General features: G+C 35.8%; 1 protein-coding gene across 2 annotated transcripts in view; it reads left to right on the forward strand.

Annotated features, from left to right (window-relative positions):
• The window catches only part of PHC3 (polyhomeotic homolog 3), an 84,346-nt gene that overhangs the window by 16,612 nt on the left and 55,496 nt on the right, over positions 1-12,238 (forward strand). For both annotated transcript variants that reach the window (XM_030863799.2, XM_060298424.1), the window contains exons 5-6: positions 7,435-7,593; positions 9,667-9,765. In XM_030863799.2, the coding sequence (XP_030719659.1) occupies positions 7,435-7,593; positions 9,667-9,765 (258 nt within the window). The remainder of the gene's footprint in view (positions 1-7,434; positions 7,594-9,666; positions 9,766-12,238) is intronic.

The raw sequence follows: 12,238 nt of genomic DNA on the forward strand, positions 1-12,238 counted from the left end.
CTTTTGGGTTTGCCTGTTTTCTTTAGCTTTTCTGGAGTTTCATGAGGCTCTCTAGATGTCATTGAGTTCAGACACTTTTTGGACTCTATTAGTGTGAAACTTAATGTTCATGTGTATGAAACTAAAAAAGTTTTAACAAAAATTTATTTCCTTCTATTTTTCTCTGTTCTCTTTTTCTGGAGCTCCTTAGTTGGATATTGGTCTTTCTGGATTGATCCTTTACTTCTTTTAGCTTTTTACTCATTTTCTGTCTTTATCTTTTTATTCTGTTGTGACATATTTCCTTACCCTTTTCTTTTTTAATCCTTTCGTTTCACATTTAAAAGAAAATTTTAGTTCAGCCTTTGTATTTCCAATTTCTAAGAGAATTTTCTTATTCTTTTCCCTTGGAATCCTATTTCTCTGTTATGGCTGGAATATTTTAGATCTCTGTTGTGATACTTATCAGATTTTAAAACTCTTTTTTTTGTTGTTTCCTAAATAATTTATGTTCCTTAGAAATTATCTTTGTCTTTTTTTTCATGCTGCTGGTTTTTCTCTTATAAGAAGAAGAAGTTTTCCCTTAAAATGCTTGGTTTTCTGCTTATATTTAAGAGTAAATGATTATATAAATTAATTAACATGGGTTTCTTCCACTGCTTTGAAGATAGGTTGTTCCTTAGCAGACCCCTTTCCTTAGTGGAAAGGCCGATTAAGATTTCTGTATTTGCATGTGGGAATAGCAGTGGTGATGACAGTGGTAAGGATATATCTTTGGCAGGTTTAGAATTGAAGGTGTGCAGGTTAGAAGCTGGCCATTAGACTGGTGAGCCAGCAGTTTCGGAATAAGGAGGGTTTTACTTCAAGGTACCAGTACCCACTCTAGAAGCCTAGCTTTTCCGTGGCAGTTTTTAGACTTTTAAAGAGAAGTGTCCTTTCTTTCTAGGTCTCGATACCCCTTCTGTATGGGAGAGGGGTGGGGTTGTGACTGGTGAGACTGTTTTCTAGACAGACCTGTAGATAATCCTTCAATTTTTAGCCCCACTTCTTACTTCTGCTTTCATACCTCTAAATTCTGAGTCTAACTAAATCCACTCTGGTCTGTTTCTTCCTGTATTCTGGACTACAGAGAGCTTCCTTCTCTCTGTTTTCTCCTTCAGTATGATCTCATCTTTAAGTCTTACAGAAATGCAGATGGTACCCTTATCGCTCTCGCTTTGCTGTATGTGTGTTTTCTTTTTGTTTAATGTTGTTCTTTTAATCCCCCAAGTTTTTTTGGAAAAAACATTTAAACCCACAGAAAAATGGAAAGAGTAAGCATTGACCCTTGTGTACCCTTCATGTAGCTATCCATAACAATTGTTAAGTTCCTCTCTATTCACACGGTTTTTCTGACCTATGTGCCCCATATTTGGATTCCCTCAGTAGTCTCCAAAATACCTTTTCCCAGGATTTAATTAAGGGTCACACATGCATGTGGATGCCCGATTTTCCTTTAATATAAAAAGATCTGGGCTTCCCTGGTGGTGCAGTGGTTGAGAGTCTGCCAACCGATGCAGGGGACACGGGTTCGTGACCCGGTCCGGGAGGAAACCGCATGCCACGGAGCGGCTGGGCCCGTGAGCCATGGCCACTGAGCCTGCGCGTCTGGAGCCTGTGCTCTGCAACGGGAGGGGCCACAACAGTGAGAGGCCCGCGTACCGCAAAAAAAAAAAATCTCCTCCCCCACCTTTTTTTTTAAAGAGCTCAGGTCACTTATCTTACGGAATGTCCCACAGTCTAAATTTGTATGTTTGTTACCCCCAGTCTTTTTTTTTGTTTTTTAAACATCTTTATTGGAGTATAATTGCTTTTTTTTCCCCCAGTCTTTTTTGTTATTGTATTAACTGCTATTTCAGTGGGTTTTAGTAGGAGGGAGAAGCAAATGGGTGTGCTCAGACCATTATCTTCAGTATTTATTGTTTTATAAACATGATTTTTAATGGCTACATAATATTCTACCTATTTTCCTCTTGCTGGCAGTTTTAATTTTTCCCTTTTTTTGCTATTATAAATAAACCTGCATTGAATGTTACGTATCTTTATATCTAGTAATTCTCTTTAAAAAAAATTTCCTAAGAGTATACTCTTAGGAATATTAGGAATATTAGTATATTAGGTCAATGAGATTGTTTTTAGATCAAGAGCCTTATAAATGATCAGTTTTCTCTAAAAATGTCTAAATCAGATCAACTACATATCAAATGGATTCATTATGAATTTATCTGGGGGAAAATTACTTGCTTAAAACCAAGGTACTTATCCTCTATTATTAATATTAGGAGGTATTTTAAGTTTTAAAACTCATTGTTTTCAAGGATTGTTAGAAACCTATTTCAAAGCTTAATAGCAGTTTAAAATAACACTGCAGTCTGCGTATTTGTCCGGTCATGAGCAGTTTTACTGCATTCTTATAAAATATTCCCATAGTACAGGTAAAGTAAAAAAGTGTCGTCACCTTCAGCCTTCTTTCCCCTTCAGCCCTTCTGTCTTCTCAGTTTGCTGGATATCCCGTCAGATCTTCACCTATGCATTAAGGACATATATAGTATAAAGAAATGTGTGCCTATGTGTTTAGAACACAATTTTTTTAATACACTGTAAACACACGTAGGTATTCTGCATTTTGTTTTTACACTTAACAGTGTGTCTTCAGAGCTTTCTATCTCACTCACTTGAGCTACTGTGCACAGCATGGCTGCAGTTTGTCTTATATAACTATCTTTGTTGCTGGACAGTTATTTCCAATATTTTAACTGTTTCTGCATTGCAACTTTTCTTTTTAGGGTGTCAAAATCTGAACACAATTGGGAGGTTGTGAAGTTGTTTTTTGTTTGTTTTGCTGTTGTTTTTACAGCTTGTATTGCAGAAAGTAGAAATAATGATTTTCTGTAATAAATAGGTAGGCATTTTATTTCATTTCATTGTTAAAAATATGTGGTCTCTTAAAAAGGATATCCTTCATGGGTAGATATTATTATTTGAAATTTCTATATAATATTTAACACTTCTAGATATTTGAATTGCATAAATTCCCACTGAATAATGAGGCAAGAAAATTTATATGCTGCTTTAATGTGATAAAAACAAAACAATATACTGAAGTAAATATAAAAAAAGGAAAATATCATTTCCTCTCTGATTCTAAAGTTAATACCTACATAGAAATGACAAAAACTTTGGAAAAGAAAATATAAATCATTCCCAAGTTTTACCCCTAGTAGGCATTATTCACCTTTAGCATTTTGGTGACTGCTCTTCCAGGTGTGTGTGTGTATGTGTATATTTCTATACCAAATCTAATCAGATACAAATTTATGAGTATGCATTATTGTGTGTGTATACAGTGCAGACATCTTTCTCTCAACATGTTTTTCACATGTGTGGAATGTATATATACATACATGCAGATATTTGTATGTAATTGTATACGTGGATTATGTTCTACATGTTATTCTACAGTTTTTTCACTCAGCAGTGGGTCATAAAGATATTTTCATGCCATTGAATACAGATATAATCAGCCTTTTAATGTCTGTGTACCATGTCTCTCTGTAGATATACCTGATTGATTCTGATCAGTTACATGGCAGCAGTGGGTCTCACATGGGCTTTGGTTCTAGGGAGTACTCTGGGCCAGAGGCACTAAGGAGTGGTTGAGAGTTAAATGGCTTTTCTTGGCAGATGTGGTTTTCTTTGGTGGCTCTTAGTGTCAGTAAGGAGAGAGCTTCCAACAATAGGGCTAAAGGAGTAAGTTCCTTTATGGAGTGTGGGGCTTGAGGTGTGAGACGACAGGATTGGCCGAGGCTTTAAAATGAAAGGGAATTACGCATGTTGAGATGGGATTGACAGAGAAGATAATGGAAACAGTTGAAGGCATCTGGTTCAGGTCAGCAGAGCAAAGGAGAAAATAGAGGAGAGACATATCAGTTGTGGAAAGGAAGGGACTTCTTGCAGAGTTGGCTACTGATGGCCTTGCCCTCGTGGGTTTGGCATTCATTAGTAGACGCAGTCTGGAATGGCACTTGCCATTTGGAACTTAAAAATAAACATGATGTTTGTTCTTTGATCACACAACTTAGACGAAGTGAAATGCAGGTGGCTAGGAGGCTACTATTTAGTTTTCTTACTTCCTGTTTAGGAAAAAAAAGCATTCTATTTGTAATTTTTGTTCTACTTCCTTATTCCTTACAGAGCACTCTCAGGCACTTGGCTATCAGCCAGTCAGTTTTTTAAAAAACTTGTATGTTTTTGTTTAAAGAGTGTGTGGTCTATCCTTTACTAGAGTATCGTTCTTTCTTTCTTCCCCCCTTTATTTTTAAGAATCACTGACTGGAAAAACTGCCAAGGCATTATTACTGTAGAGTGACCCAAATTAACAAGCTCTCACAGTATAGGAAAGCACCCTGCATGCCAATATATGAGTCAGAAAACCTGGTCCAATTTTACCCTGCTAAGTGATTTAACCTTTGGAGCAAGGCTTTATCCAAGATACCTGTTTGTGGAGTGGCATAGAAAAAGAATATGTTTGGGGGGGTGCTTATTAATAATTTATTGTATAGCACATCAAAAGTAGAGTTGAACTAGTATCACCACACGATCTGCATTTTCGCTCTGCTTTGTTAGGGGCTAGACCAGAATTGTTTTCTCTTCTTGCTGTTGTACACACACACACACACACACACGCTCAGTCTTTGTGATAGACTTATATACTACATTTAAAGTATGAAGTATGCCTTAAAATAACATGGCATTCATTAAGTTAATAAACGTATTGAATGAAGGCACTCTCATAGATATTGGTTATATGAAGATAAATAACACATGGTCCCCACCCTTAAAGAAATTATTGTTTAGACGAGTGAGACAGAAGTTTATGCTAGAAGAATATGGAAATTATGGAAGATAACAGGCAAAAGAGGAGTAGTCAGTTCTACTACGGGGTTGGGATGCCTGAAAAAGCTTAGCAGGTGATTTTTGAGAGAGAGTTGTACACTACATAGAGGGGGAAGAGGTGGGGTATGGGGGTAGGTGATGCTCAGTTCAGTCCAGAGTTGTTACCAGAGCCGTAGAGGCCTGAGACATGATGACACTGCAAATAGCTTCATATGGCTAATATGAAGAGTATGTATGGAGGAGTGGAAGGAGATGATACTGCAGAGGTAGTTAGGGGAGTTTGAATGTTATCTAGAAGATTTTTAAATGGCTAATTAATATTTATTAATTAAAATTAGGGAAAGATTGTCTGGCAAGTCAGAGGAGACAATATTGCAAGCAGAGAGATCAGTTTACAGCTGTTGAAGCAATGTAGATAGAAGTGCTATGGGCTCAGAATCTCAAACTATGTGATTCAAAATTAAAATGAAATTGAGGAAGATAAAGGTGTAGAAACAGTAAGACATGTGACTGATTTTGTGTGTGAGTTATATGAGAGGGAGGAGTTAGGATGATTTCCAGATTAGTCTGTCTTGGGGGATTTTTAGAAGATGCCAGTGGCCATTTGAGGAGAAGCTGGTTTAAGAAGGAATGATAGGGCTTCCCTGGTGGTGCAGTGGTTAAGAATCCGCCTGCCAATGCAGGGGACATGGGTTTGAGCCCTGGTCCGGGAAGATCCCACATGCCATGGAGCAACTAAGCCCGTGCACCACAACTGCTGAGCCTGCACTCTAGAGCCTGCGTGCCACAACGACTGAGCCCACGCGCCACAACCAATGAAGCCCACGTGCCTAGCCCATGCTCCGCAACAAGAGAAACCACTGCATTGAGAAGCCGGTGCACTGCAACCAAGAGTAGCCCCCACTTGCTGCAACTAGAGAAAGCCTGTGTGCAGCAACGAAGACCCAACGCACCCAAATACAGATTTAAGTATTTTATTAAAATTAAGAAATACTTAAAAGATACAGATAAATATAATTAGTTAACCAACTTGTGTACCCACTATGCAGTTTATTTAACTTTTTATTTTTAAATAATTATCGACTCAGGAAGTTACGAAAACGGTATAGAGAGGTCCTTCTGTATAGCTTTCACTCAGCCTCCTCCAGTCACTTGTTCAGTTTAACAAATGTCCCGGACTGGTACAAATGCTAATGTTTTGGGATATATTATGGAACTGTGCAGGTAGTGTGAATATGGATTCTGTACCCCTATGTGGTGCAAACCTGAAGTTTTGATTCTCATAAGAGCCTCTCTCCTTCCACCTGGGGCAGGACAGATAGCAACCTTTCTTGCTGCTTCTCAGGAAGCATAGGTGGAGCTTTTCCAGCTCCTTTTCACATATTGAGGAGCTCTTTTGAGGATCTTGGCTCAAAACAGATTTTACTTCTAGGTCCTCCCTGAAATAGGCTCAAAATCAGGTCTTCTATCTCTGTGGGCCAGTATCTCCCTAGATTGCCTTGGTGTCAGCTGGAGCTTACATCTTTGAGTTTCTTCCTTTCCGGCACCTGGGAATTCCCCCTCCCTTCCCCTTTTTTGAGTTCAGTTATATATTTTTATAATTTTTCATGTTGATCTTGCATTTCAGTGAGTGCATTTGGGCACGTGGATGTATTAGTTCAATCTGCCTTGTTCCTTGAATCAGAAGTCTAATAAACTATTTCTTATTTCTTAATTTTATTCTCTACATTGTCCATAAAAAGGATTTGAGGTTGCATTATGTTATTCTCGTTAAAAATATTATTTATTTTTAAAATGGATAATACATGCATGCATGTATGCATGTGGTAGTCTACATGTGTCCCTTTGTCCTGTTCCCACCCAGTTTGCCTTCACAGGTACAACCAGTTACCAGTCTCTTATATATCCTAGAGATAGACCATGCACTAGTTTATTCTTTAACAGTAGCTTTAGTGTTTATAATTTAATCTTGTAACCAATATTCAGGAGTTTTCCGTCTGTTTGACCAGTAACAATTCTATTTTCTTCTTTTCTGAGAGCTTTTGAAGGAGAATTTTATACTAGTTATATGTTACGTGTATGTTTATATACATGTGCATGGATTATCTGTGTTTTAACTTTTGTTCATTTCAGAAATCCCTCGAAATGTGACAGAAAATGACAAAATAATGTAGACTGTTGATTCAAATGTTTTAAGTCACTACATGGAATATTAAAATAATGGAACAATAGCTCTAATTTTTGGGAGATAGTAGAAATGATATTTTAAGATGTTGGAATCTTATGAAACACAATGAGGATATCCTTAAAAATTGTCCTAATTACTAACCAGTACATGCTATTGTTTGCATATGCGCAAATAATCGCCTATAGAAATGATGGGTCTGTCAAAGATGAAGCCCTCTCTTAGGTTCCTCAGCCACAATATATACCATTGATTGCCTAACTGCAGCTTGGTGAAATTCAGTGACATGGAAGCAAGAAATGGAAGCCTATGACCTGATATGTTTTCTTCCTTAGATCAACCTCTCTACTTCTCCTACACCTGCACAGTTAATAAGCCGTTCCCAGGCTTCCAGTTCTACCAGTGGCAGTATTACCCAACAGACTATGTTACTAGGGAGTACCTCCCCTACCTTAACGGCAAGCCAAGCTCAAATGTATCTCCGAGCTCAAATGGTAAGATATGAGCTACCAGATTTTTTCAGTGTTTAAAGACTTGAGAGAGATCAAAATGTTTCTTGATTTGATGCAATAGGAGGCATTTTTAATATTTAAGAAATGTTTAACAAAATTTTTGTGTATGTGCCTAGCTCTTATACATTTATGTCATGAAAAATTCTACCTTTAATTGGTAGGCCTTCTTGGTGTATCAAATAGTAATTAGCAGCATTAGGGAGCTAACAGATTCTGTAACATAGGAGTGATTAATTTTTAATATCAAATTTCTTTGATTTCAAACCCTTTTTCATATTTTAACATCTTCTGAAACTGAGATGCATTTTATAATTGATGGCATCTTACGGTTGTAGTTGGTGCTTGTAGTGATACATAAAATCACCGTATATCTTTGACATCTTAGATTTGATGAAATTGTTAGAAACATAAAAAACTTGGTTGTTAACTATAAATTAGAATTTATATTGTGGGATCTTCTGAAATCTGGATTGGAGTTCGTGATAATTTACCAGATGAGTCTTAGCTTTGGTTATTCCCGTCTTAAAATCTGCAAGGTGATTTGTGTTCCTATGCTCACTTTGATCTTTTGTTAATACAGGAATGTTAATTTGGCTATTGTGTTATCTACTGATTTCCTAATTTACTTGTTGAGCCTTCTTTAAGGAATGTAAAAATTGGTTGACATTTACTTTATTTGATGTCTTTACAGGTAGCTAGAGAAGAACTTTGTCCCTGATATGTATTTATTTATATTCTTTTTTATCCAGTGAACTGAATATATATCTGGATCCCCAGTTCTACACTAAAATTGCAAAGAAGGTTTCCATCATATTTCTAACAGGAAACAATGATATGACCCTCTTTTTATTTACAGACTATTCAATAGACATTACCATATTTCTGGGGTTTTTTCCCCATGAGATCTTATTTAATCAGTAATATACTTCAGAATTAGGGAGAACCATTTGAAATGGTTGCTACTGGACCGTTTTTGACTTCTAAAACTGGCAGTTTAATATGGTTCACGCTAGATAGAACATCTTTTTAGGTATAGTGCTTTTAGCTGTTTGTACTAGAAATTACTTTCTTGTGAAAGTTATACTTGTTATTTAATTCACTTAAATTTAGTATGTAAAGAACTGAAGTTTAAATGATCCTTTAATTGGTAATTTTAATTAAAACAGAAATGGCTTTTGAGGAACTGTATAACTTGATGCAGTTTTGAGATAGAGTATTCACAGGTTCTTTGAAACAACTGTCATAATTTACTAAATTGGATTGGATAATCTCTGAGTGGATTGTATTGCCTTTTTAAATTAATGGCATTCTGTTTCAGTATTGAAAAAAAGTATTTGAAAAGAGATGGTGATAATTAAATAAATCAAGTATGTCTTTCCTTTCTTTTTCTTTTTTTTTTGATGTGAAGTTTTTTTTTGCAGGCTGCTTTGTTGTTGACTTTTAACATGTTGTGGCATTTACATTTAGAATGAATATTTCTTTACAAATAGTTTTAAAATCAAGAGCAACCTAGGTTTGTACTACACAGATCCTGTGTAGCTGAGTGAAATATTGTAACGTAGCATGTGGCATAGTTATCCTTTGGGGTAAAGAGGACTGAAAAGACTTTTTGGTGTTTCTTTTCATGTTTCTCACTGAAATTTAGTTTGCATTCAAGAGCAGTGACTATGGTTGCCTATTCTAACTTCCATTTTAGGAATCCTGCCACAATAGTTTTGAGCTGGGAAAAGTTTAAGTATAATAGCTTATTTGGGGAAAAATTTGGTATGAGGATTTCATATTGCCAAAATACATTTTCTTTTTTGAGCACTGATTTATTTTCTACTCATCAGAATCATGAGCTGTTTCAAAAATGTTTCTGGTTTTTTTTTTTTCCTTTTGAGTTCTCTATTATCAAAAAGTTCTCCTTGTCATGTAAGACCTTTTGCTTAGGAGACAATCCTAAACTGCATTGTCTTTCTGTCACAAATTTCAGTCTCTCTTGCCTGCTATACATTGTGTGTGGGACATGTTCTTTTGTCTTAGGGTATTTTTTTGGTTTTTCTGTCTGTACAGCTGATTTTCACACCCGCTACCACTGTGGCTGCTGTACAGTCTGACATTCCTGTTGTCTCGTCGTCATCGTCATCTTCCTGTCAGTCTGCAGCTACTCAGGTGAGCTTGTCTAGCTTCATAATGTGGTACTTAAGGTCTGGGTCTTCAGGCTAAAGGTAAACGTACATTTGTGTTTAAGTTACTGATAGTTTCAGTGCTCTTTGTCACACATTTCAGATCAACATTTAATCCAGTGAGAACTTCAAGAAAATTTTTTGGTTTTATAGAAATTATAATGCCATTAAACAGGGATATTTAGGTTATTTGACATTAGTGAAAGTTAATACGTTTTGCTATGACATTGTATGTTTAGTTTTATTGTAAAGCAGATTTATTATGTGAGATATATTCTTTTCTTTAGATTCCTTTGTAAGCAGTTAGGTAATAACCGTGTCACGATGGCTTTTAAATTTAAAAATGAGCTGGGTAAACTTTAAACTTAAAAAATTGAGCAGAATGTTACTCAGTTTTTTGTTTATACTTTGTTTGGTACTATGGAAAAAATGAACTTTAATTTTCTCCTTACACCATTCACAAAAATAAACCAGAAGTAATGTAGACCTAAAGACAAAAGACAAAACTATAAAACCTCTAGAAGAAAACATAGGGGATATCTCTACAACTCCAGGGTAGGCAAAGCTTTCTCAGATAGGACACAAAAAGCATTAACCGTAAAAGAAAAGAATGATAAATTGGACTTTATCAAAATTTAAAAACTGTTCTTCAAAAGGCATTGCTACAAAAACAAAGAGGCAAAGCCACAGACTGAGGGAAAATGTTCACAATACATATATCTGACAAAGGACTTGTATTCAGAATATATAAAGTGGGTTTACAACTCAGTAATAAGATCATGAACAGTTCAGTTAAAAATGGGCAGAAATTTGAACACTTCACAGAAGATATGCGAAAGGCCAAGAAGCACATGAAAAAATGCTCGACATGATTAATCTTCCTAGAAATATAAATCAAAACCACAGTGAATATCACTACACACTCACTAGAATGTCTGAAATGAAGGAGACTGAAAATGCCACATTTTGGCGAGAATGTGGAGGAACCATACTATCATATGTGGCTGGTGAAAGTGTAAAAGGGTACAACCACTTTGAAAAAGTTTTCTTATAAAGTTAAACATATGCTTAACATGTTACCCAGCAATTCCACTTCTAGATGTTTACCCTGAGAGATTTGAAAACATATATCCACATGAAGATGTTTAAATGAATGTTCGTAGCAGCTCTATTCAGAATAGCCCCAAACTGGAAGTAACCACTGTCTTTTAACTGGTGAATGGATAAACATATTGTGGAATATTACTCAGAAATAAAAAGGAAGAAACTACTGGTACATCTCAGAAACATTATAATTAGTAAATGATGCCAGACATCACAGAGTGCAATACTCTGCGACTCTATTTATATGAAATTTCTGAACAGGCAGAACTAATCTATAGTGAAAAAAAATGGATTTGTGCTACCTGGGGCAGAAGGTGGGGGCGATTGACTGGGAAGGGGTATGAGTGATGGAAATGTTCTATATCTTGATTGGGGTGGTGGTAACATGGTATATACATAATGTCAAAACTTATTGAACTGGTTCATTCATTTTATTGTATGTAAGTCACACCTCAGTAAAGTTAATAAAAATGAATGAAATTGAGTAAATTTTAAATTAAAACAGTTGAGTAGACTTTTATATTGTATGATACCATTTTGATATTTTTCCATAGATAATGTTTTGGATTGCATATGGCAGAAATTGGTATATCTCAAGGTCATCCTTGGCTTTGAATTTTTAATTTAATAATCTCAGTCATCTGGTAAAAAGTAAAAAATGAGATAGCAGTAATATTCTTCGGTATTTTTCATAGAATCTCTATTTTATTTAATAACAAATTCCAATTTTCATATATCAGCATATAAAGATGGTGATCAGTTAAACTCCGGTTTCTCATAATGTGCTCTGTGACCCTCTATAGTTCCTTAACTTATTTGGACTTCAGTTTCCATATTTACAAAATGAGACTTTTGTTAACTTTAAGGTTTTTTCAGCTCTAAACTTTAAATGTCTCTTTGTGGAATGAATTTGTTGAAGATATTATCTTCCTGTTTGTTTTGTTTTGGTTTGGTTTGGTTTGGTTTTATAAAACCTGTCAACTTCCAGAATGATAAAGTGGCATGGAGCTGGGCGTGTGGTTGCCATTGAAATTACATGCATGAAGTCCTGCATGGGCTTAAGTTCAACTCCCACTGCAGTCATTTATTAGTTGTATGACTTGAGATAAGTTACCAAACATCTCTAATAGTCATATATACTTGCAGGGTAAGTTGAAGAGTGAGTAATATAGGTTTAGTGTCTAGAATATTGTAGGTACTCATTAGTACTTTTTCTGCAAAGGGGAGAATAGGAAGACCTGGGTTTATAGTCTGACTTCAGCAACAGTTGCTTTGTCACTTGCCAGTTGATTGATTTTGGATAGGTCATAGTATAGCATGGTGTTTATAAGTTTGGACTCTGGAGCCAGATTCTC

This window comes from Globicephala melas, chromosome 4 (genome assembly GCF_963455315.2).
Source record: "Globicephala melas chromosome 4, mGloMel1.2, whole genome shotgun sequence".
Taxonomy (NCBI): Eukaryota; Metazoa; Chordata; class Mammalia; order Artiodactyla; family Delphinidae; genus Globicephala; species Globicephala melas.